Consider the following 22,769-nt stretch of genomic DNA (forward strand, 5'->3'; position numbering starts at 1 on the left):
TAGCCCTCAAAATTCCTCCCAGGCTACCTTTCAACCTTACCATCAAATATCTAATTGAAAAGGGTGTATTGAAAATCTCCCTCCCTCTAGATGTTTAACTATGTGTAAATCTCATGAAAGCTCGGCTCCAAGCTGGGGCTGCCAGATGCATGAAAGTCTGTTCTTGAGCTCCATTGAAAAGCTGGAAGGCATGAAGCTTCATGTCCTATTACCAACTCTTTTTTCCCCTCTCCTTTTTTTATTATCTTTTACATTGTGAATGAGATGAAATAAATCCCTCTCCCAGGCCCTTCTTAGTTGCAGGCAACAGTCCTTCCTAGGCAGCAGGACAATGACTGCAAGCACCGTTCTCTGCCCTAGAGGCTTGTCATATGAATAATGAATTCAGAGCCGGTTCTTTTTCATGTTCCAGGGAAGTCCGAAGATACCAAAGGCAAGTGCTGTAACTCCGAAAAGTGTGAGTGATCTGGCAATCTTGGGAAAAACCTCTCATGAAATTGAAGTCAGAGCCCGAAGATGAACGCTTTGATATCATTCTTTTTGAATGTGGAGCTGCTGCTCTTAGCAGGTGAGTGTTACGGGGCGGCAGGCCTCAAAATTATCATCCGCAAGGCTAGCAGAACAAAAAAACCCCAACCCCCTCCATGCCACTAGGATAGGCAAGAGATCATTGAAATTCTAGGAGCAGGTTTGCAAGAGGCCTGCAAGTTAAATGCTACAGTTTCCCGGTGTCACTATACTGATTTTTATGCAGTCTAGTTGGTAGTATTACTGGCATAGTAGCCCGGTTCTGTTTCTGTAACCAGTGGGTAGACGATTAGCTTCATGCTCTATCCTCTCTATAATTTCCATATTCATTTCATGCTTGCTCATACTAACTGGTTTCCTTTTGATGGCTGTGTGGGAGTCTGCTTGGACATCCAGGGTATTTGCCCCAAATAGGTGCAGTACTAGCAACTGGCAGCTCTACCGAAGGCTGCAGGAAGGGTTTTGTCAACATATAGCTGCAAAAGCTATTGAAACACAAGGCGGGAAACTAGATGGCTTCTGCAAAAAAAAGCCTGTAACAGAATCTGGGCATTGGATGGAAACATTTCACCAATGAAGAAATCATTCCTACCTCCTATGATCCTATGATTAATGGGCAGTTTGTCTTTGGGCCACATGCTCTTGTGGATGCCCCATGAAAAACTCTCAGATGAACCTTTAGCAGGGAGGGCAGAGCATGGACTCTCAATAAGACTGTGCAGATGGAAGTAGCAGCAAACGGCAGTGAAGAAGGGAAAAGAACAACTTCCACCCTGAACATTATATACTTCTACCAACACTGTTTCAGGAAGTATATATATAATGTGATATCATGCACCTAGGATACAGAGAGCCAGCTCTTTCTTTCCATGGTTAGGTCTATAATCCATACTGAAGAGAGACCACTGGCAGTGTCCAGTAGACTGATCTCCTCACCCTGATATGCCAACAGAGCAATACCTGGCGGTGATTTTTTTACTGTAGGAAATGACTGTTTCCCCATCATTTTTAGTTCAAATTTTTAGTTCAGCTTAGGACAGTAGCAGATGAAAGCTATTGTCAAGGGCTGGATTTGTCCTGTGATATGGGTAAAATGTGTTTGTATGCCATCTACTTCCAAGCAGAAAAACGTCTACCTCTCTGGACCACTGTGAGCTGTACAAGTGTTGATCGGCTTAGTGGTAGTTTGCAGTCATATCTTCAATTTGAGTGGCACATCTGCGGGGAGTGGACACAATTTAATGGAACAAGAGCTGGGTTCTGCAGATCAGAGATAAACCTGCACTGGAGTGGCGTTACTTTGAGCAGCATAACGAGTACTTTAAGTCACTTAAATGTGTTAACATGTGGATAATCTAGGGGTTAAGTGCTGCCCGAAATTAATGTGTAACAAGGCCCACCCAAACCATCGGTTTGCCTCTTTCTTTGATCGATGGATTCGCCAGCAGGTGTCTACTGGAATAGGGAATCCATTACCTTCTTGGGTGTCCCTGCCAGTGCCTTGCTCATTGGCATGGTGATGCTGGTACTGTCTCTTCTGCAGATAACCTATGGACTTCCTTTTCCGGGACCTCCTGGTCCCACGTTGGTATCCACTTAAATAAGAGTTGGCACATCTGGCTGATGTGGAACAAACCTCCTTTACCCTCATTAAGCAGGACCAATTTGCATCTGGTTTAGTCTGGTCTAGCATCTCATGGGTGTACCTCCTGTATGCTCTATACCTTGAGCACAGCACATTACAACTTCAAAAGTACCACCATGGGAGCCAAGCAAGAAATCCAGAAATCCAGAAAGGCTGTAACACTCGTTCAGAACAGGGTGAAATGCAATCAAAGGCTTCATGAAGAAAGATGTTGGACTGGCATTGAGCTTCCAGTAGATGTCATAATTGGTACAGGATTTGGCTTGCTTTTCTTGCTACCAAAGTGCTGGTGTAGCACCAGGTGAATGCTACTTTAAGTCTCTGGCTCAATTCTGGCCATGCTTCTTTAGTGCCATAAAAGGGGGAGGATAAGGAGAGACTTGCAAAGTCAGCAAAGAAGTCAGAGTTGCCAAGGGAGGGGTGCTGTGGTTGGTTTCCAAAAGAGGGTTGCTGCTGAACCAGAGCACTGGGAGACCTCTGAAGCAGAAGACAGACTCCAGGCAAAGAGTAGACAAGGATGAGGGACCAGGGCAGTGATGGCTGAATATAGACCATGGGTGGGAACACAGTGTAAAAATATCCCTGTAAATGTCTCCCACACAGATGAGTGTAACAAGTGTGTCCATTATCATTGTAAAGATATTGGATAATTGGTTCTGCTGTTTGCATTTCATACTGAAGTAGCTGGGTTATTTTTGCAGTGACTTCTGCAGAAGTATTCATTGACCCCAGGGAAGGCAGCATTGCTGGAGGAACATGGATTACCCTGAGATTGGATGGTGAGTTTCCAATGGCTTTCAATGACAGTTGGAAATCTTGGGATACCGCGCCTCAGACTTGTTAGCAATAAATCCTTAAAGAGGGTTAGAAACCCCCAACATTATGACATGAGCTTTTTGTCATCTCTTCACTTGACTCTAGTAGCTGGGGCTTTAAGAACACTACTAATTAACATTTGACTGGAGATAACATCCAAAAAATTGGCAACAGCATCACTCACCTAGTCCACAATTGGCCTGACTTCTCCGCGTTTCTGAGCAGCGGCTCAAGTGGTCCCACTGCATCCAGGAGAAACGTGGCCATTTACTTATGCCCAAATACCTAGTTAGTTGCTTGACTTTAGTGCCCAAGTTGAAATACTTTGGTGTTGTTCTTCATCATCGTGCAAAATACGCACGAAGTGTGTGGAAATCCCACTGTTTTTTCACTCACTTAGGCCCGAAGTAATCTTTTTCGTAAAGTGGAAGCTAGTGGAGAAAGGGTTCATTGTAAGAAGAGATCTGCACAGTGGTATGGAAAGCCCATGAAAACATTTCATCCCAACGAAGGCACATGACTTCATGGGAAGACTGACTGCTTTGAACGTGAAAGAAATATCCCCATGCTTGATTGAAAGTCCCGATCAGGGATTTTAGTTTAGTACTGCTAGACAAAATTTTAATCATGCCTCTTATGGAGTTTAACAGCTATGCTGCTGTCAGAATATAAAATGCTCCCATACTTACCAAAAGTTTCTTGCTAATAGATTGCTTAGGTTTGACATCTGACCAGCTCAGTCTCTGGTACTCAACCAATGGGTCTCAGTTGGAAGTGTCCCTGGTAAATCCAACTTTGCCTAGAGTTGTGTGTGATGTCCACCCTCTGCATTTCGACGTATCTACCGTAAGATGCAAAACAAGGTAAATTATGTAAAAGAGTCAGAAAAGACTTTCTTGCCTGCATATGCTATTTCTTATGCTTTATTTTTTGTCATAAAGGGCTACTTGAATCAGTAGCATAAAAGGCCTAATGAAATCCAATACCTCGAAAGGCACCAAAACTGAAAATAAGGCGTAACTTTTTAACGTTGTGTGAAATTACTAATGGGAGAGTTTGCTAAGTGGTACATTCATACTCACTGGTTGTCTTTCTAACAGGGATGTTACTCAGCCACAAGTTTTTGGTTTTAGTAGCATGTGTGCATGCAATAAAAAAAGAGTAATTCTTCTTCCTTGAGGCATGAACGAGTCAAACTCTCAGGCCTGTATCATGCAGGAAGACATGAAGGTCCCACCTAGCCTTTAAATGTGTGAATCCTAGTGAATACTTCAGTATCTCTTCATGTAGGGCAGGGGTGGCTGACCTCCAGCATGTGTGCCACAAGTGTTACAGGCAACCTCTGTGCATAAGACACAGCAGACTGGGGAGGGGGCAGGCACTACAGCTGCAACTTGGGCGGGGAGCAGAAAGCAGAGAAGTAGATCAGGCCAGGAGCACAGGGCAGGGAAGATGGGTACACCCATTATGTACTTATACATAATTTGTATAAGTACAAATTTGGTTCTGAAATTTGTAAATCCTGATCTGTTTCTTTTTAAGGTCCTTGCTGCAGGAGGGAGTGTACCATCCAGAAGTGACTTCTAATGGGCAGGTGATAAGCACCTCGGGTAGGATGACTGGGGACAACTGCACTTTTAAGGTGAACACCGACTAAAAATGTGGAATACTTAAGGATGATCGATGGTGGGTACCAACCAGACATGCATAGTTTGAGTGTCAGGGGAGATATTCGGGAAGTGCGTTCTCCGGGAAGGTGTGGGGGTGCCATCTAATCCCAGACGAGATGACCTAGTAGGTTCTTATTGCCGTGGTTACAACAAAACGAGGGCCCCAGTAAACCCCTTTTGGCACTTTTAAGGCATACAGGGCAAAACACTAATATTACAATTATGATGAGAAGCCTCAATGTCTTAAATTTGGTCAGAACCAGCCCCTGCTAGCAATTTAGAGCTTGGAGGTAGAAGGAAGGGGAAATAAAGAGGTCAGAGGACTTCTCTGAGGCCATCCAGTACTGCAGAGCAGGACCTAGTGATTACAGTAGACCAGAAGCTGAATGTGAGTCATCAGGGTGCTCTTGTTACAAGCCAACCGCGTCCTGGGTTGTATTAATGGGGCCCTCTCTCGCAACTCAAGCGAATTGATTCTTCCACTCAATCCAGTACTGGTGAGGCCTCACCTGGAGCACTGTGTCCAGTTTTGGGCCCTGCACTTCAAGAAGGATGTGGGCAGATTGGAAAGGGTCCAGCACAGAGCAACAAGAATGACTGGAGGCTGGGGCAGCATGCCTTATGAGGAAAGGCTGCAAGAATTAGCATGTATTTCATTTGTAGAAGAGAAGACTGAGGGAGGGGATTTGATAACAATCTTCAAATATCTGAAGGGAGATGGGCTCTTCTCTGTGGCCATAGGAGGCAAGACTAGGAGCAAGGGCCTCAAGCTTCAGCAGGGGAAAATTAGTTTGGAGATTAGGAGGAACTTTCTAACTTTGAGTGTGATCAAGCGTTGGAAAACAGGTTACCTAGAGCAGTTGTGGCATCGCCATGCTTGGAAGTTTTCAAAAGCAGGTTAGACAGACACTTGGCTGGGACAGTTTAGTCAGGGATGATCCTGCCTTGAGAAAGGGGCTGGGTTAAGTCCACCTTGCAAGTGCCTTCCTAGCCCTACTTTCCTATGATCCTGCAGATCAGTGGCATAGCCTGTATTTGACTCCAAATTTCCTGAATCCCAAATGAACACATTACCTCCTAGATTATGTTGCTTTCAGTTGAGCATGCTCAGAAGAGTGCAGGGGGCACATGAGCACCCCGGCACATGATATACCAGTATGGGAACTCAGCACTGAAAGGATTGGACTCCTTGCATTGTCTCCGGGGCATCCTGAACCTCATCAGTCTGAAATCCGATTGCAAACCCAGGAAGGTCATCCCATCTTTCGCATTGCTTTTCAGCACTTTGTGATTTTGGCCTGGTTGGAAATGATATCGGAAAAGCTGTACTCCTTGTCTTCTCACGTGTGAATAACTACAAGGAATGTGGAGAAAGATGCAGGATGCTACAGAGTTTCTTTTTGCAAACGATGTGCGGCTATAGACGTGCTAATGCAAGCAGGATCCTGGTAGTTGAGACAGCTGGGTGCTGTTCCCACCTCTGCTGCTGAATGACTTTGGGAGCTTGCCACTGTCCTTTACTCACGTTGGACAAATTCTGTTTTTCCCATGGTTTTTTATCCAACGCAAAATTCAAAAACAGCATGACGGGTGCCTGGACATGGGCATGCCCCCGCTGTGTTTTCTAGAGAAGCTCCCTACAGTGATAGAGGATGGTCCAGTCCCGCCAGCAGCAGAGGCTACCATTCTTGCACTCCTCCTTAAGTGGGCACCTGGATCGAAGGCCCTGATCACCCCCCCTTACACCACAGGTGCTGGGAACAGAGGGTACTTTTAGCCCCACATAGTCCATGCTCTACCAAGCTCTTGGCCCTACCTAGTTCAACTGGCTAGGGCACTTTGTAAGGAAGTTGAATATATGGGCTTAAAGTTGTTGGCATTCACCTTTAGGCTATTGAGCTAAAAGATAAGGAGTCTCTTTGCATTGGTGTCTACCCGACGCTATAGTTTGCAAGACTTGCACAGAACTTATGGGCTGCTCCAGGCATATTGGGGGTTGGACAGCAACTTAGCCACATCAGGTTGCTCTGAGCAGGACATCAGCCCAACCTAGGCCCATGGGTGGCATCCGATGTTAAATCTGTGCAGGTGGGACTAAGTGCCACTTCTGCATCTAGGAGACAGAACAGAACTGGGCCAGGGCTTAGACATCCAAGTGCAGCTCTAATGCATAATAGGCAAAGTTGAATTTTGTCCTTTTCCCCCTTTCAGTTCCTGTTCTGAAGAATAAGGATAATTGCTTTATGCTCCTACTCTTTTAAACCCTCCAGCTTTATTTTGTTCCCGTTAATATGGGGTGACTTCAAAGGGCACAGGACAAGGTTTATAAAAACAGTTTTGATTTGTAGTGCAGGATAATAGTTTCCCCTTAAGTCGAGATCAAGTGGCATTTGCACAGCAGAATCCCCCACCGTAACGGTTTGCCAGCGGTCACCTGTGATCGGAAGTTACGCTTCGCTTTTGTGTGAGCTCCCTTTCCAGCACCGTGCGGCAGAGCCCGGTGTTTCAGTAAATTGCACACGAAAGCATGCGAGTCGCCGGGCGGCTCAGTTCGCTTGGAGCGCTGATGAGAAATCACCGGTGGGGTGCCACTAGTGAGGCGCATGCCAAGCTAAATAAACCACAGCACGTCTCTTCGTTTTGGGCCGGCAATCCGTGAGCCAGGAGTATTAAAAATTAACTTTGCCTCGCCTCTCGGTTGCAGACACCCGGGGCAGGCTGTGACAAGTCTGAGCAGCTCGTGGATGGCTTTCCTCTCAGCTGGTGGCCACGGCTATACCACTGCTTTTGGCTGTGTCCTCCAGCCAGCCCCACCCTGGCGTGCTGTGCCGAGCTGACCTCGCTGCTCCGTGATGATCAGCTTGAGGGAAACTCAGTGTTGCTCATCATTAATATTTTAAGCCACCATCTCCAGTGGGGTAGAAAGGCAAAGGCCAGTATGTGTGAGAAAGTGCAACTCATTGCAGTGCTGCCTCAATGCTGTGAAGTCTGTTTTTAGACTAGCCAGGGGGGGTTATCCACACGGTCTACTACCAAGAGAGCCTAAGAGCAGGATAAGGGTCAGAGAGGAGGAGGGAGAGGTGCACAGGATCTGCGGGAGGGCTAGTGGAAGTGGAGAGAGAGGGCTCAGGAGAAGCCTGCTTATTTTTTTTTTATAAATTTGGCCCTTATTGTTGCACAGAAGTGTCCAGTAGACTCGTGCACAAATGCATAGAAGTGTCTGGTAGGCTCATAAATGTATGTAGACCCACAAACTTAAATCAGTGGACTTCAATCTTAGGTGCTCCCACCCTCCTCACCCTCCATGGAGCCACCTCTCCTCAGGTGATGGGGAAGAGAGATGACTGCCAGCGTCAGAAGGAGCATGGGGGAAAGGAGAGAGGAATGGAGCCTACCTTTGTCTGCAAAGGGTATCAGAGGCACAGCACAGGGCAAGGAAGGGGGCACGCGGGGCTGAGCTGCTTCCTGTCGATCCCCTGTGCTGTGGGTCAAATCCAGTCCTGGGTAAGCCTTAGAGTGAGGGGTAGGGACCAGAACTTAGGTTCCCTGGCCAGTCTGGTAGTCCTAACCTGCAGAGTCAGGTTCACCTCCTATTTAAGATGCCTAGTTTGCCAGGCCAGAATTTACCCTGGGTGCCTACCTGCATCCCTGGAGAGCCAAAGACTTCTCTGATTTGCAGATCTGGCCCTTGGTGCTTATACAGTTCATGCAGTTTTTCATTTGGAGATTTCAGCATTCTCCACCAAGGGGGATAATCCCCATTAACCCAGCTTCACAGATGGGAAAACTGAGGTAGAGCATGATTTTGCCCAAAATCACCCTCCTGGCCTTGTGCGGAGCCCTGGACTCCCTACTCCTAGCCTTTTGCCCTAGCCTCAGCATGCCAGTAACATAATGCTGTACCTTTCTACAATGCTTTGACCCCTGATGAAAAAACAGGACCTTACACATTATCCAGTATTAGGAGTAGAGCATCCTCATTAAAACCATGGAGTTTTTGATATGCAGAATGTACTGGTCTCACCAGCCCTGTTCTCCTCATGTAGTATCCTGCCTCCAGCATGGGGCAATACGCAAAAGTTTGGAGGGAGTTAAAAATTCTCAGTGAAAGAGATTTAATACTGCCAAAAAATATTCTGCTGCTATCGTATTTCAGCAGACTCTAGGAACCAGATCCCTACCCAGGGACAGGTTAAGCAATGGCCCTGGCCCTCTATTTAGTTTGTCTTTGCTTGTCCCAAAAACCTGAGAACTGATGAGAGAGGGAGTCAATTGGAGGAAAGTCTTTTTGTTAGAAATTAGCTCTGGGAGCATCTACATGAGAAGCCAGATTGCACAGAAAGTTAGTCTACAGTTAAGGTGCAGTAGTTTAATTTACTCCAGCGAAGGTATGACAGACTAATTTACTGCACTGCTGGTTAGTCCTGTCAGATACGAGTGATATCTGGCAGTGCAGTAAATTACTATTCTTAAATGCACGTGTAGATGGTGACATTGGGATTAGTTTACTCCAGCTCGACTTGAGCCAGAGTATATTCAGTTGCACTGATTGCACATGTAGATGTGCCCTCTGTGTAGCGAACTGTACCCAAAATGCTATACCTGCCACTCTACAAATACCACCAATATTCCCAGAACACCACAATTTTGGACCGAATTGCAAGTATTCACACTAGAAGGATGGGGCCAAGGGTTCATCTGCCTGCAGTGTGGAGATCCTTAAGCTAATTTTAAATGAGCTGCCACAGATACCAGAAGTAGTTTAGCTGCAAGAGCATGGGGTCTAGTGTGGGGTAATTTATCCAGTGTCTTTGCTAGCCGTGGTAGTGTGTTTAAAGCTTGCTTGGGCATTTCCACGTTCCATTGGAAGCTGCAGTGCAGACGTGCCCGGTGAAGTACATCTAGCTAATTGGAGCAAAGAACTGATACTGCGTGATCTGTAATGCCAATAACAAACCTAAGGTTCAAATTTCGGACACTGGATACTGGCTACAAACAGGTTTTTCATCTGTTTTAAAGGACTGCATTTATTTATGTGATGGAGTAAAATGACCAGGATTTAGCTTTGCTTGTATCTGCTGCTCTTCTTGACCTAAGAAGGCTATCTTGGACTTGAAAGGTTGTCTTGCAAACCCGCAAGCTACTGATTTGGTCCAAGAAAAGATATTACCTAAGCTCACAAATTTTGCTTCTTGGCTGATCTAGCATCAGATGTAGAAGGTCTTCAGCCAATCCTGAGAGAGCAAAGAAATTTGGAACAATCTCCAACCAATCATGAGGATTTGAGGAGCAGAAAGACAGGCAAAAGGCTGTTAACTATTGGTTTCTATCTATCCCACATAGATGTGGTCAGCTGTGTAATGCCCTCCATGGCAGAACTATGTAGGGTTGTCCCCTGGCAGCTCAGGCTAGACCCCCAGTGGCCCCAGTGCAACCCAGCCGCTTTCACTGCACAGGTGTAACTGGTGAATAACTTGCTAAGACTCCTGTTAGCCATGCATAAACTGGAGAGGAATCCATCCATCTCTTAGCTGCAATGACTTAGCAGGCCTAGGAGGTATGAAAAGAAATAAAACATCATTGCCATTGGCGGATCTGACTTTGAATACACGGGGGACAAATCTGCTGAGCAAGAAGGGGGCATTTTTTTTATTTAGTCACACATCAGAGTAGAGCTATACTTTAAAGACAAAGCCTCAGATAGGAGTGTCTGAAATGCTGGTTGCCAACTGTGTTGTGAACAATATACAATCAGATCTCATAGGGCTGCTGTGAAAGCTTGTTTAGTTAAGTAGAAAATTCTTCTTGCAGTTCTCCGTTGCTCAGACACCTGTGGTTTACCAAATTAATCCGCCATCTGGAGTCCCAGGTAAGGGAGCTTTCTTTCACATTGGGACGGCTTTGATTTCTCTTTGATGTTTCATATTTTCATCCTCTGTATGACAAAGCTGCCATTTTCTATCTGACACGCTGAGGATTGAACTAGTCACCTCCAGAACTAAAGCTAACACTTGAGCTATGCAGCCAAGCCTCGCCAGCTGACACTGTAATAGACTGCTATTTTTGGTGGGTTGGGCCCTGTTGTATGCACTGACCAGCACTTTGCTTGTAAAGATGCCAAATCTCCTTCATTTGAAGCTGGCTGAGTATAACGATGTTGCAGAACAACCAAGTTGCTTATTGTAAATCCTGATAATCACCTGCACCTCTCCCCCTATTTATTCTTGTAATGATTATTACAAGGATCATGTCCCAGACTCTATACCTGCAACTCCATCCCAACCTGTATGGCACTTAATTAACTTCAGTGGGACGCTGCATTCATCTGAGTTCAACAATCAGAATCTGAATGACCAAGGAAGTGGTAGACAAACATCAAGCCATTGGTGTACAATTCAAGTAGATGAACAGAAGCACTTATATAAAAAGGATGAGGTGCTTGTCAAGTGTGAGTATTTTTTACCTTCTCTTTTGGCATATGTATCTCAGTTCTGGTTTGTCCAAACTGTTACCAATGGCTTCTTTTTCTACCAGGGGTGTAGGTTGTAGCCATGTTGGTCTAAGGACATAGGCAGACAAGGTTCTTTGGCTGAATCTGATATCTTTTATGAGACCAGCTTAAATAGTTGTAAAAAAAATTCCAACTATCTAAGTTGGTTTAATAAAAGATATCAGATTCAGCCAAAGAACCTTGTCTGTCTTTTTCTACCATATTTTTGCTACTATTTTCAAGCTGCTTCTGGAGATCTTAGAAGAATTTAACATCCTGAAATTTGAAGTCCTTGGACAGCAAGGATCCTAGGGTATTTAGGGTCTAGACAGACATGTAGTGAGGTTGAAAGTTTAATGCAAGTTAGGCACTTTGAGTCCTACTAGTTAACTATCTGGCTCTTGAAGTTCCTAAATGATTGTGTCAATCTTGTCCCCACTCTCTCTGTGTGGGTGTATGAGTGTTTTGATGTATGTTTGAGCTAGGATTCTTAAAGGTAAGTGCCCAGATCCCATTGCAACTTAATGGGAATTAAGCTCCACTCCTAGTGTGTCTACACAAGAAGTTTATTGTGGAGCTGGCTAATTTAGCTCTTCAGTAATTGTCTCGTGTCTACATGTGCAATGCTGCAGGAAACTAATAAACTGTGCAGCAAGGTAGTACTTGCAAACACAAGCACTATCCTACTGTGTAGTTATTTACTGTGCAGCAATGGACATGTAGACACTGACCTGGAAGTAAATTGCTCCTGGTTAGCCCAGCCAGCAGGGGCTACACACCTTCCTGTTGCCTAGCCATATGGCTCAGCAGCTGCAGGAGCCTTGTGGCCCAACCAGCTCCTCTGCTACTTGATGCAGCCGCATGCTGCTCGGGCCTGACCCTTGTGCCCCCTGCCCTCCCGGGGCTGGCACCCAAACAACTGAGGCTGGAGCTTGGAGCTCTCCTGGATGCTGCAGGCAGGCAGGAAAAATAAGGCAGGAGCAGCCCTCACCTAAACTGCTTCTGCCTGGCTCAGTTTGCTGCTGTCTCAGGTGCGTGTGTAGATGCTGCACCCACAAGTAGTTGATTCCATCACAAATTGATCCATGGTTTATCTCATCTCATTAATTATATGTGTAGGTGTGCGCCTTTTTCATAGATTCATAGATTCTAGAGTTGGAAGGGACCTCAGCGGGCCATCTAGTCTGAACCCCTGCCCCTGGCAGGGAAGAAAAAGGTCACCAGACCTGGAGTCATGTGATCCCAGCCAGGTCCCTGTCCAGTCTCCTCTTGAAGACCCCCAAGGATGGGGTGAGCACCACCTTTGGCTTTTCTGAAAAAATCTAGCCTTGATGCACAGAGCCAAGTGCAAGTGATCCTTTGTCATGTTACAGTGAAGGGTATTTCTGTGCTGAAAGTTTAACCCTGTAACTGTTCTGAAGACTGAAAATGTGTCATGGTGAGTGAACAGTCATCTTCTGGAGGAATTAGTCATGGAAAACCTGTGGCTTTATACACGGCTCTGTCAAGCCTATTTACTTTAGAGTTTGACTCCCATCATTAGGCATGTCTACATGTGCATTAACGCGCAGCAATAAGCTCTGGAGCTTACTGCTCCCAGGAAGCTGCCAAGTTCACCGTTTACATGTGTGCCCAGACTGCAGCACATGGAGCTGGGTCACAGCAGCCCTGACTGGCAGGGGACCTGGGGGCATGGGAAGAAGGGCTCAGCCTGCCAACCTGGGGCTGCTCCAGTCTGGCTCAACATGTTGCAGAGCAGCTGGCTGGGGCACAAGGGTGCTTCAGCCCTGGGGCTGGCTGGCAGGCAGCAGGATTGGCATCTACACATGTGCTGCTATGCACAAAAAATATCCACAGCACGGTACCACTCATATTTGCAAGTCCTACCCTGCTGCGGAGTATATTAGTTTTACGCACCCTAATAGAGGTGCACATGTAGACACAGACATTTACTGCAGAGGTAATTAGTTCTCTCTGCAATAAACATCCCATGTAGATGAGCCCAGTGACCCCTTTCTTTCCCTTTTAAAAACCAAATTGCTGCTGAGATGCAGCTGGTAGATGGACCAAAATAATGAATGTCTGGGTGCTATAGTTTGATTGCCTGAAGTGACTCAGTAGCAGAGCTGGTGAGAAATATATATATATTTTTGGCAGTGAAAAATGCTGAAGAAATTAATTTTTGTCATTGTTTGTCAAAAAATGTTTGGTTTCTGGTGAAACACAAAGCATTCAGGTTTTCTGGGTAAAGCCAGCAGTTCTGAGTTTTTGGTCATGCATGACACGATCCTAATTTCCAAAGGCAGTCAGCGGGAGAGTGAAGTACTTCAACTACTTAGGCACTTCTGTAAATCGCAGATCCTATTCCACCCAGTAAGTGCCTGAGAATCTGTTTGGGATCCTATCTGACCTTCCTAGGTCTCTGAAAACCCTTAATTCAAAATGTGGGTGGGTCCTTGTTCATCTTGCCACTTTTTGAGTTTTAGTCTTGAGCCAAAAAGGCAAGCACATTACAAAAGTAGACACATGGTTGGTTTTTCAGGAACTTGAGTGGGGTGGAATAGGATTATACTTCATCACAGAGAAGCCTAAGTGCCACTTAGAGACCTAATAAGTGGGACAGGATCTGGCTCTTGGCACCTAACTACCTTTGTAAATATGTCCCATAACCCTTACTTTGTCAGCCTGCCTCTGAAAACATTTACATGCTGTCTTAAAAAATAACCACTTAGTTTTCCTTTTCCTTCTAAACAGGAAACCTAATAGAGGTCTATGGGCAGGTCATTGCAGGAAGTTATGAAACCATGGACTTTGACACGGACTACATTGATGGGTAATTATGTCTGTTGGCTTTCCGGTTCTGCCCATGTGATTTTTTTTGCATTTCTTTCTTTGATCAGCCTCCTTGACAGCAATAAATAGCAACCAGTTGGCACAGAATTCCCATTTCCTCTCATTGTGCTTTATTGCAGCTCATGAGTTGGGCTCCAGCAAACTTTGCTAATCTAATTGCAACTGGTCCATTAAGCTAGTCCGCTTATTTGGCGGCACAGTCAATCATGGCTCAGTGTGAATTGTACTGTAATTGCGTCTGGTGGTTGTAAGTTTTATTTTGGTGAAACAAATTGAAAGAAACTAATTAAAATAATGTAAGAGTCTAAAAGTTAAATAAATGTTCCTCCCAATTTGCATTTTTTAGAAATGCTATTAGTCAGAAGCAGGGAGCGTAATTCTCAGAGCAAATCCTTAGTCAAAGCAGAGGTATTAAGACAATAGGCCTTATTTTTTTCTAATGCCATCAACCCCGTTTCACCATTTGTGCTTCCACACAGTGGACCTTGTTTTCTTTTGCCTTGTTGCAGATTGGTCATTTATCGAGAAATAAAATGCTGCTTGTCTAATGTAGTGTTGGTCCTGCAGGATGGAGAATTGGGCCTAGTGAGGTCACCGTGAAAGCAAATTGTGATAGCCTGGTTAAGCGAGGGGAAAATGCTGACTTGGTAGGCATTTTACACCAGGGCCTGTGGAAGTGATTGCAGGAGGCTGCGGAGGACTGGGCTCTGAGATTCTCCAGTTATTTCCAAATATTAACTGGTCAAATGGCAGGCTTCATAGGGGTTTTACTGACCACTCCAGGAGCCAGGAAGGTACCTTCCCCTACCACATCATTGCCTCAGGTGTTCTTGTCGCATTTCACTCGGGTCTGAAGCATCACATACTGGTCAGAGCTGGAGGCAGGAGTCTGAATCTGATGGACCATATGTCCAAGATGGTGTTATGGATCCAAATCCTTAGATGGGAAAATTGTGACTCAGTAGATGGTGTCTATCAAAGCCAGTGGTGTTTCCCTGATTTACACTGGCTGGGCACCTAAACCTACATTCCTATGCCCTGGATACTCATTAACGCCATTTGTTCAATATTGGTTATTGTTTCACTTGCTTTGAATGGAAACGAGCAGGGGTCTGGGCGATGGAACAGAAAGCTGGAGATTGTTTCAGCATGTGTTTGATTCTCCACTGAAATGCTGGTTGCCTCATTTACAATATAACCCTGATAGGTGATCCATGTACTTGAGGAAGCATAGCAGACAGGATATGCTCACTCATTGAGGGGAATGCTTTGCCTCTTTTCAGTCAATTTATGGCTTGAGTGATATAGGGCTTCGTTGCAGTCCTTGCCTCCTTCACTCACATGTTATAAAGGAGGGCTGGGCTCCTTATGTTTGCAAGGGAGTTCTGCAGCCTTCACAAGGGACAGGACATAGCATTCGACTGCAGCTGAGAAGCACTTCAATATGGTGTTACTTACCTGGGGGGGGTTTCCCCTGAAAAGCCCCAAATAGAAGAAGATTTAATTAACAAAAAAATGTAGATGATCTCACAAGTCCTTTCCAGCCCTTTTTTCCTATGATACTAAAACATAAAACCCAGCCACGTTTAGTCTCCATTCCAAAGCCAGGACCTAGCAAAGCGTTTGTGTTGAAGTGCCTTTTGAATTGCACAGTAGCCTAAATTGTTGTTGCATCTCAACTAATCCACCTCTGATAATGATGCTAATTGTAATCATAGAAACATAGAAAATGAGGGTGGGAAGGGGCCTGAGGAGATCACATCTAGTCCAACCCCCTGCTCAAAGCAGGGATCAGCCCCAGTGATATCATCCCAGCCAAGGCTTTGTCTAGCCGGGTCTTAAAAACCTCCAAGGATGAAGAAACTACAACTTCTCTGAGGAACCTGTTTTGGTGTTTTCCTACCCGTCTAGTGAAAAAGTTTTGTCCTAATATCCAACCTAACCTTCCCTTGCTGCAACTTTAGACCATTGCTCCTTGTTCTGCCATCTTCCACCACTGAGAGCAGTGTAGCCCCATCCTTTTCATAACCACCCTCCAAGCAGTTGAAGGCTGCTCTTAAATCCCACTAAGCCTTCTTTTCTCCAAACTAAATAAACCCAGCTCCCTCAGCCTCTCCCCATAAGTCATAAGGGTTTCCATCTCTGTGTTGTATTTAGTTGTTGTCTCCCACTTAAATGATGTATCCGCTGAAGCAGGAAGTGTCTTAGTTTTTGTCTTAAGTGTGGAAGGCCCTTGTACACCCAGATCCTGGTTTGGGAGTTTTAAATGTCTTCAGTAATACAAATAGTAATACAAAATAGCATGTTGTACACAAGGGAGGATAGCTGATGGGGTTTTCCCACTGTTTTTGGGTAACGGTTCCACCAGTACCTACTCTACCAGTTGGAGGCTACTCCATCCCACTCAAGTCCCTGGAAAAATGTTAACTTATCTACCATTGCAACACATCACCATCTCAGCCTCAAGACTAAGTCATAGATCTGCACCAAGGAAGAGGCAGTGATGGAGGATGAGGACCCCTCCTTTTGGGTTTTTTGGCATGCATTTATTTTTCAGGGATGTGAACAGCTTTGAATAGAATCACACTTAGAGCACCTAATACCCAGACTAGGATCTGGCCTAGGAGTGAAATCCTGGCCCTGCCATTGAAAGCAGGACCAGAATATCACTCAGGAGCACTGTGCTTTACTTTCTTGACATGTTTTTTTCTTGTTGTCTTCTAGGCCAGTTATTCTTGAAGCTGAAGATGATGGGTGGATCAGTCTGTGCTCGTTTGCCAACAAGCAAAACAGAAGCAGGTTAGTTTCTGAGTTTCCTTTGCATTTGAGTTGCACTCTCTGAGTCTTATTGCTTCAAGCACACTTGTCTTATCGAGGATTTGCCTACCCACGTGACCCGTGGTAACAAAAGACAAGTCCTTTGTCCTAATGCAGAGACAGTCCTTGAGAAGTCAGCCATCGGGTGAACAATTGGAATTACAGAAATGCTTGGGAGTTCACAATACCTGGTTCTTTGACACTGTGGGATATGTAATGTCCACAGCACAGGAAGTTTTGATATTTTGGATTTATTTTCATTCCAAATTGCATCAAAAAAGTTGAAATTTTCAAAATTGCTCATAGAATATACATTAAAAAAATAGGTATAGATAAATGGGCTTGTTTCAATTGGCTGTTGTCAAGTTAATTTTGGCATGGATGGAAAGGTATAATGTCATACCAAATATTATTAAATAGGGTATCTATAACATATTTTTTGACAGATATTATGATTGGGGTTTTTTTAATGTCATATAAAAGTCAAAACAAAATGAATCAAAATGAGATTCACATTTTGCCTTAAAATCAACAATTTCCTGTGAAATTTTAGTATGTTGATGATACTGCATTTTCTGCTGAAGTGATTAGAAAATCATTACTCAAAAGCCCCTAAAATGGATGTAAGCTGGAGCCTTGCAGGGACAGATAAAATTATGGAAACATAGGCCTGGAAGGTCATCAGGAAGTAATTTTCTCTGACCTCTTCCTCCAGGCAGGATCACCACTGTTTAAACCATCCTAGGGAAGGGTTTGTCTGACTTTCTTTTCAAAACAGCTGAGGATGGACATGCCACAGCCTCTTTATGCAGCCTGTTCCAGTGCTTAACCACCCTGACAGTGAGAAAGCTCTTCCTAGGATTATGACAAGGTTGCAAGACATCCCTTTTTCCTCATCCATACCAGATCTTTGCATGGTTAACCCCCAGCACAGCAAAGGTCTCAGAGCTCCTGCTCCAACTCTGCCGAGCAGTTCAGCATAGATGCAGACCTGGCTCTTTGCACAGAGACTGGAAGTATGATTGGTCACTTTTAACACACCTATCCTATTAACACACGCTATCCTATTCCACCGGAGTGGACTTGGATGTCTGAGTGCAGTCCTATTCTACCTTGATCGAGAACCTGAGAAACTATGAATGCCTCTCTTTTTGTAACACACTGGGTGCATCTAGACGTGCTCTTAATTGCAGAGTTGACTAATTTGCTCCGCAGTAAAATGTCACAGTCTACATGGCTGCTGGTATTAGGGCTCAGTAAATTAATTAACTCTGTCATAAAACAGTACTGTCAGGGACTAGTGGCCCTGTGGCCCAGTTTCCATGTGACAGATACACCGTAGGGGTCTAGTGCCTGTCCCAAAAGGGAGAGTTTCCATCATGCTGTCTGAAGACTCATATTGCCAACCACTTATGGGGTTGGGGAAGCATAGCACAGAGGGGCTGCATTAACTATCCTGTCCTCCTCTGCAAAACCTGAAACCACTTTCATGGTTGGATTTTGGCTCAAATAGACAGCAAGTCCCACCAGGGGAAGTGAAGTCCCGCTGGGCAAGGCAATAGTGACATGTGAGTTAAGGTGGAGCATTGCTTTCTGGGTACATATATTCAAGAGTGCATTTGAATTGGATCAGGGACAGTACCATCCTATGGTGGAGTAATTTACTCTGCCAAAATGCACATGTGCACTGGCTGGCTGGGGTTTGAAGATGCTACAGTGCAGGGGCTGCCTGCTGGATAACCCTGCTCTGCAAAAGCCTTGTGCCCCAGGCAGCCCCTCTGCTGCCCACTGCCACCACGTGGAGACCAGGGCTGACCTTCCAGGCCTCCTGCCAGCCAGGGCTGCTCCACCTTGGCTCAAAGTGCTGTGGTCCTGGGTCCATGTGCAGACGCTGGGCCTGGGAGCACCGACTCCAGCATGAATTGGGCCGGGGTTTATTTCTTCGCATTAATAGCACATGTAGATCTGCCCACTGTCATCTTAGCTGTAAGACAATCACAAAAAGCAGCGAGGAGCAGAGGACCCATCACCTTTTGTATTCCCTGTTTTCCAGGGATTTGAACAGGGTGGAATAAAATCACGCTTCGGTGCCTAAGTCCACTTTACATGCCTAATGACTGCAAAAGACTCTGACTCAGGGCCAGATCCACGAAGGTATTTAGGTGCTCAACTCCTATCCAGGTACCTCACTCCTTTGATCTGAATGAAAGCAGTGGGAGTTAGGCAGTTAAATATGTTTGAGGATCTGGCACTCAGTGCATCATGAGAGGGAGCTTGCTGGACTGGACCTTGGTGAAGGGGAGTTTTCATGTCCTTGGGATGCCAGCTTCTGATAGCAGCATGCCTGTCTGCATTACTTCTTTAGCTCAATGCAAACTCTGCTATCTCAGTTTCCTTAAATAATAAATCCCTTCTCTGCCACTGATGAAAAAGGTCTTTGTTTCAAATATTAAAGCTCTAGGACTAAACAGTTAAGGATTTAAGTGGTTTGACAAATCATTGTTTAAACTTGTACAAACCTGCCCAGGGCATCATTGATTTTCAAAGCAGTTTTAACATTAACAACATTCTTTGCCTACTTGCTAACGAACCATAACCGCTCCCTCCGCTCTGGGAGAGCATCTCACTTAATAACATGTTGCAAAGGCTCCTGGCTTCTTCCAGTCGCAGGTGGGGTCTAAGTCTTTGTTCCAGCGGGTTAAAAGAGAGGGCAAAGTCATGTTCAAGCCACCTTTTGTATCCTCCCTACATTGGGACCATCCTGAAATTTTGTGAAATTCAGAGCAGCCTCTGAGCTGCTCCTCTTCCTTGTTCCCATGCAACTTCAGCTCATGGGCAGGTTCTGGGCTAGTTTGGTTTTCGACCTGGGGACAACCTGCCTACAAATGATTTTTGCTTGGGATGGGATTGCGGGATTTTGCTGGTATTTTCCATTCTTTCAGTAGCACAGTTGTCTTTTATTTGTTATTTTTTTCACAGCTATCCTATCCAGAGAGAACGTGAAATGGGGACCCTGAAGTGCCGTGTAGAAGGCAGTTATATTGGTTGGTGAAAAAAGAAAAACCACATTTGCCTGGCATTTTGGTTTCTTTGGCTGTGTCCAGATGAGCACAAACTTTAGTCCCCTGGGGACAAGTAGCAGCTGGACACCTAGTGCCACCGCTAGTTGCCCCAGGGAATGCCTGTGCTGTGTGCTGTCTGGTGCATGGCAGGTTACCCCGAGGGGGGTAAGGGAGGCTGGCCCCAGAAGTCTTACCTGGGGTCCTGGGAGCCTCCTGGGGCTGCAGCAGCAGCGATCTGGCCACTCAGAGCCTGGTTGGCTGCCTGGTCGGCTGCTCTGATTTTGAGCAGGATGCACTGTTTTGCTTTATTCTTTGTTTTTGCATGGGTTTTTTTTTTTTTTTTTTTGCCCCTGGCTATTCAGGGGTCAACCCCACCGGTGCTGCTCCTTTGCAGTGTGGAGAACAGCTGAATGGGCGCCATGTGCCACATAGCATGCGTTCATCTAGACGCGGCCTTCATAACAGACCTCCTTGAACTCTCACCATGGCACTGGGAAACGAGGTTGGGGAACGAGTCCTTGGCACATTTCTGCCCTTTCCTACCATGATTGTGACCAAACCACTAATGACTGCAAGCCGTTTCTTCCCCGCCCATTTTAGACCGTGATCTTTCTTTTAGATGATGACTCCTTAGCATGCCTCCTGGCACCTCCCCTCCATGACCTGGAGATGAATTGTGCTTGCCTATGTATTTATGGCCTCTGGCATAGGAGTGTGTGCACTCCACTGGATTCAGTAGTTCATTTGATGACTGGGCCACAGCACTGGATCCTGGGGGTGGGGAGCTGCCTCCTGCTGCTGACATCTCATCCGAGGAGTGCCCTTGGTAGGAAGTTGGAGGTGCAATCGCTTCACGTGGTTGCTGACAGGTCGGGGTTTGTGCTGGGGGCAGCTGCATAGCACAGACTCTCTCTTTGTTGGTGACCTGTGTCTCATGGTGGGTATTTCACATGAACGTTTCAGAAGGGAGTTAGAGATAAAATTGGCTTAGAAACCACCCAGAATTTTTTCTCCCATCCAAAATCAGGATGAAAAGGCTCTCCTTATTCCTCCCATCCCCAAACTCCCCCACCTTATAGGCTCATAGGAAAGTAGGGGTGGAAGAGACCTCATAAGGTCATCTACTCCAGCCCCTTGTTCAAGGCAGGGTCAACCCTGACTAAACCATCCCAGTCGTGTGTCTGTCTAACCAGTTCTTGAAAATTTCCAGGGATGGGGATGCCACAACTTCTCTAAGTAGCCTGTTCCAGTGCTTGACCACCCTCACGGTCAGACATTTCCTCCTAATTTCCAACCTCAAATTCCCCTGCTGCAGCTTGAGGGTGTGGCTCCTAGTCCTGTCCCCTACAGCCGCCTAGAAAAGCCCATGTCTATCCTCTCCATAATTGCTCTTCAGGTATGTGAAGATTGTTATTAATCAGTCTGATCTTCTCCCGGCTAAATGACCCTAGTTCTTTTAGCCTTTCCTCATAAGTCTTGTCTCCCAGCCCCCTGATCATTTTTGTTGCCCTGCACTGGCCTCTTTCCAAACTGCCCATGTCCTTCATGAAGTGCAGGGCCAACACTGGACACAATACTCCAGCAACAAGAGCACCCTGTTGGCTCATATTCAGCTTATGGTCCACCCTAGATTTTTTTTTTTTAAATGAATTTTGCTATTGTTGAATCAAATTTCTACAGCAGGTTCAGGAGTGGGTCAGTGTTTCTGATGTGAAAAAGACTCCCTGGACTCTCTGCTTCCCCAGCTGTCTCTTTGGCGGCCTGTGAGTCCCAAAATCTGATGAGTTAGATGGGCACTCTGCCTACCCATCAAATGGGAAGCCTAGGAAGCTGCCTTGTGGCACTAGCTGAGGAGCTGACCACCCATACAGTCAGGCAAACAGCCTGTGCACCCTTGGGGGATGGTGGATGGCATCTTAAGAAACTGCCAGCCATGGCCCTGGTGTCCTGAGGAAGTGCTGTAAGGGTTGGTAGAAAACTAGGTTATCTGGCTGGTAAACTTTCCAGGTTTCTGATGCAAGTTCTGATAGAAATGGCACATTCCAGCAGAGCCTTTCTAGTCTACTAAGCCATCATCTTCCTAAGAGAAACCACCCAAAGGGGACATTTTCAACTAGTTCTAGTTCAAGGCCTATGTCCTCTTCCCCAAAACACCTAGGAAAAAACCCAAAGAAGTGCTTTAAATTCTGAAAATGGGACTCAGATGGAATTTAGGCCTCTAGATCCAAACCCACCCCTCCAAACAAATCCAGAAAACCCCAAGTTTTGTCCCTGTGTTTTGGTCCCACGGGTGTCCTGGGCATCCAGTTTATCTGTCCCCATATATGAAGAAGAGCTGTGGTCTAAGCAGCTAATTACAAAGGTCAGGAGTGATCAACCTGTAGCTCATTGGCCATCGGTGGCTCATAGGTGTATGGCATCTGGCCCAGGTTGGAAAATGTGGTGGTGGGAGAGCAGTGGCAATTAATGCCATCACTTCCAAGCCTTGTGTGGTTGGTTGGAGCTAGGCCATGCCCCCTTCCCTCCATGTGACTGAGTTGGGACTGGGCTGTACTGTCTTCCCCCATGGGGCTGGGCTACACCCCCTCCCCTTGTGCTGCTGGATTGGAGCCATGCCCTACCACCTTCCCCTGTGTTGCTAGTTCAGGGCTGGCCATGTCCCCGTCCCCCTGCATAGCTGGATCAGGGCCAGGTCATGCCCCCCCCCTTACCTCCCTGCCATCATTCCCCATGTGGCTGGATTAGGGCCAGGCTGCCACCCCCCTCCTCCCTGCATGACCAAATGGGGCCCCATCATGTTCACCCTGGGCACTGGATCAAGACCACCAGCCAGATCCAGGCCAGGAGAAGAGCAGGCACTACCCATCTGGTCCATTGGTCAAAAAAGT

General features: G+C 45.9%; 1 protein-coding gene across 1 annotated transcript in view; it reads left to right on the top strand.

The window, feature by feature from the left end:
- PKHD1 (PKHD1 ciliary IPT domain containing fibrocystin/polyductin) overlaps positions 1-22,769 on the top strand; it is a 407,856-nt gene that overhangs the window by 4,022 nt on the left and 381,065 nt on the right. The window contains exons 2-9 of the mRNA XM_090030582.1: positions 413-568; positions 2,875-2,952; positions 3,699-3,852; positions 4,532-4,631; positions 10,471-10,528; positions 13,904-13,982; positions 16,727-16,801; positions 19,799-19,863. Of these exons, the coding sequence (XP_089886708.1) occupies positions 517-568; positions 2,875-2,952; positions 3,699-3,852; positions 4,532-4,631; positions 10,471-10,528; positions 13,904-13,982; positions 16,727-16,801; positions 19,799-19,863 (661 nt within the window). The 5' untranslated portion in view covers positions 413-516. The remainder of the gene's footprint in view (positions 1-412; positions 569-2,874; positions 2,953-3,698; positions 3,853-4,531; positions 4,632-10,470; positions 10,529-13,903; positions 13,983-16,726; positions 16,802-19,798; positions 19,864-22,769) is intronic.

The sequence above is a fragment of the Crocodylus siamensis genome, chromosome 1, assembly GCF_052110815.1.
Source record: "Crocodylus siamensis isolate JL-2025a chromosome 1, ASM5211081v1, whole genome shotgun sequence".
NCBI classification, from domain to species: Eukaryota; Metazoa; Chordata; order Crocodylia; family Crocodylidae; genus Crocodylus; species Crocodylus siamensis.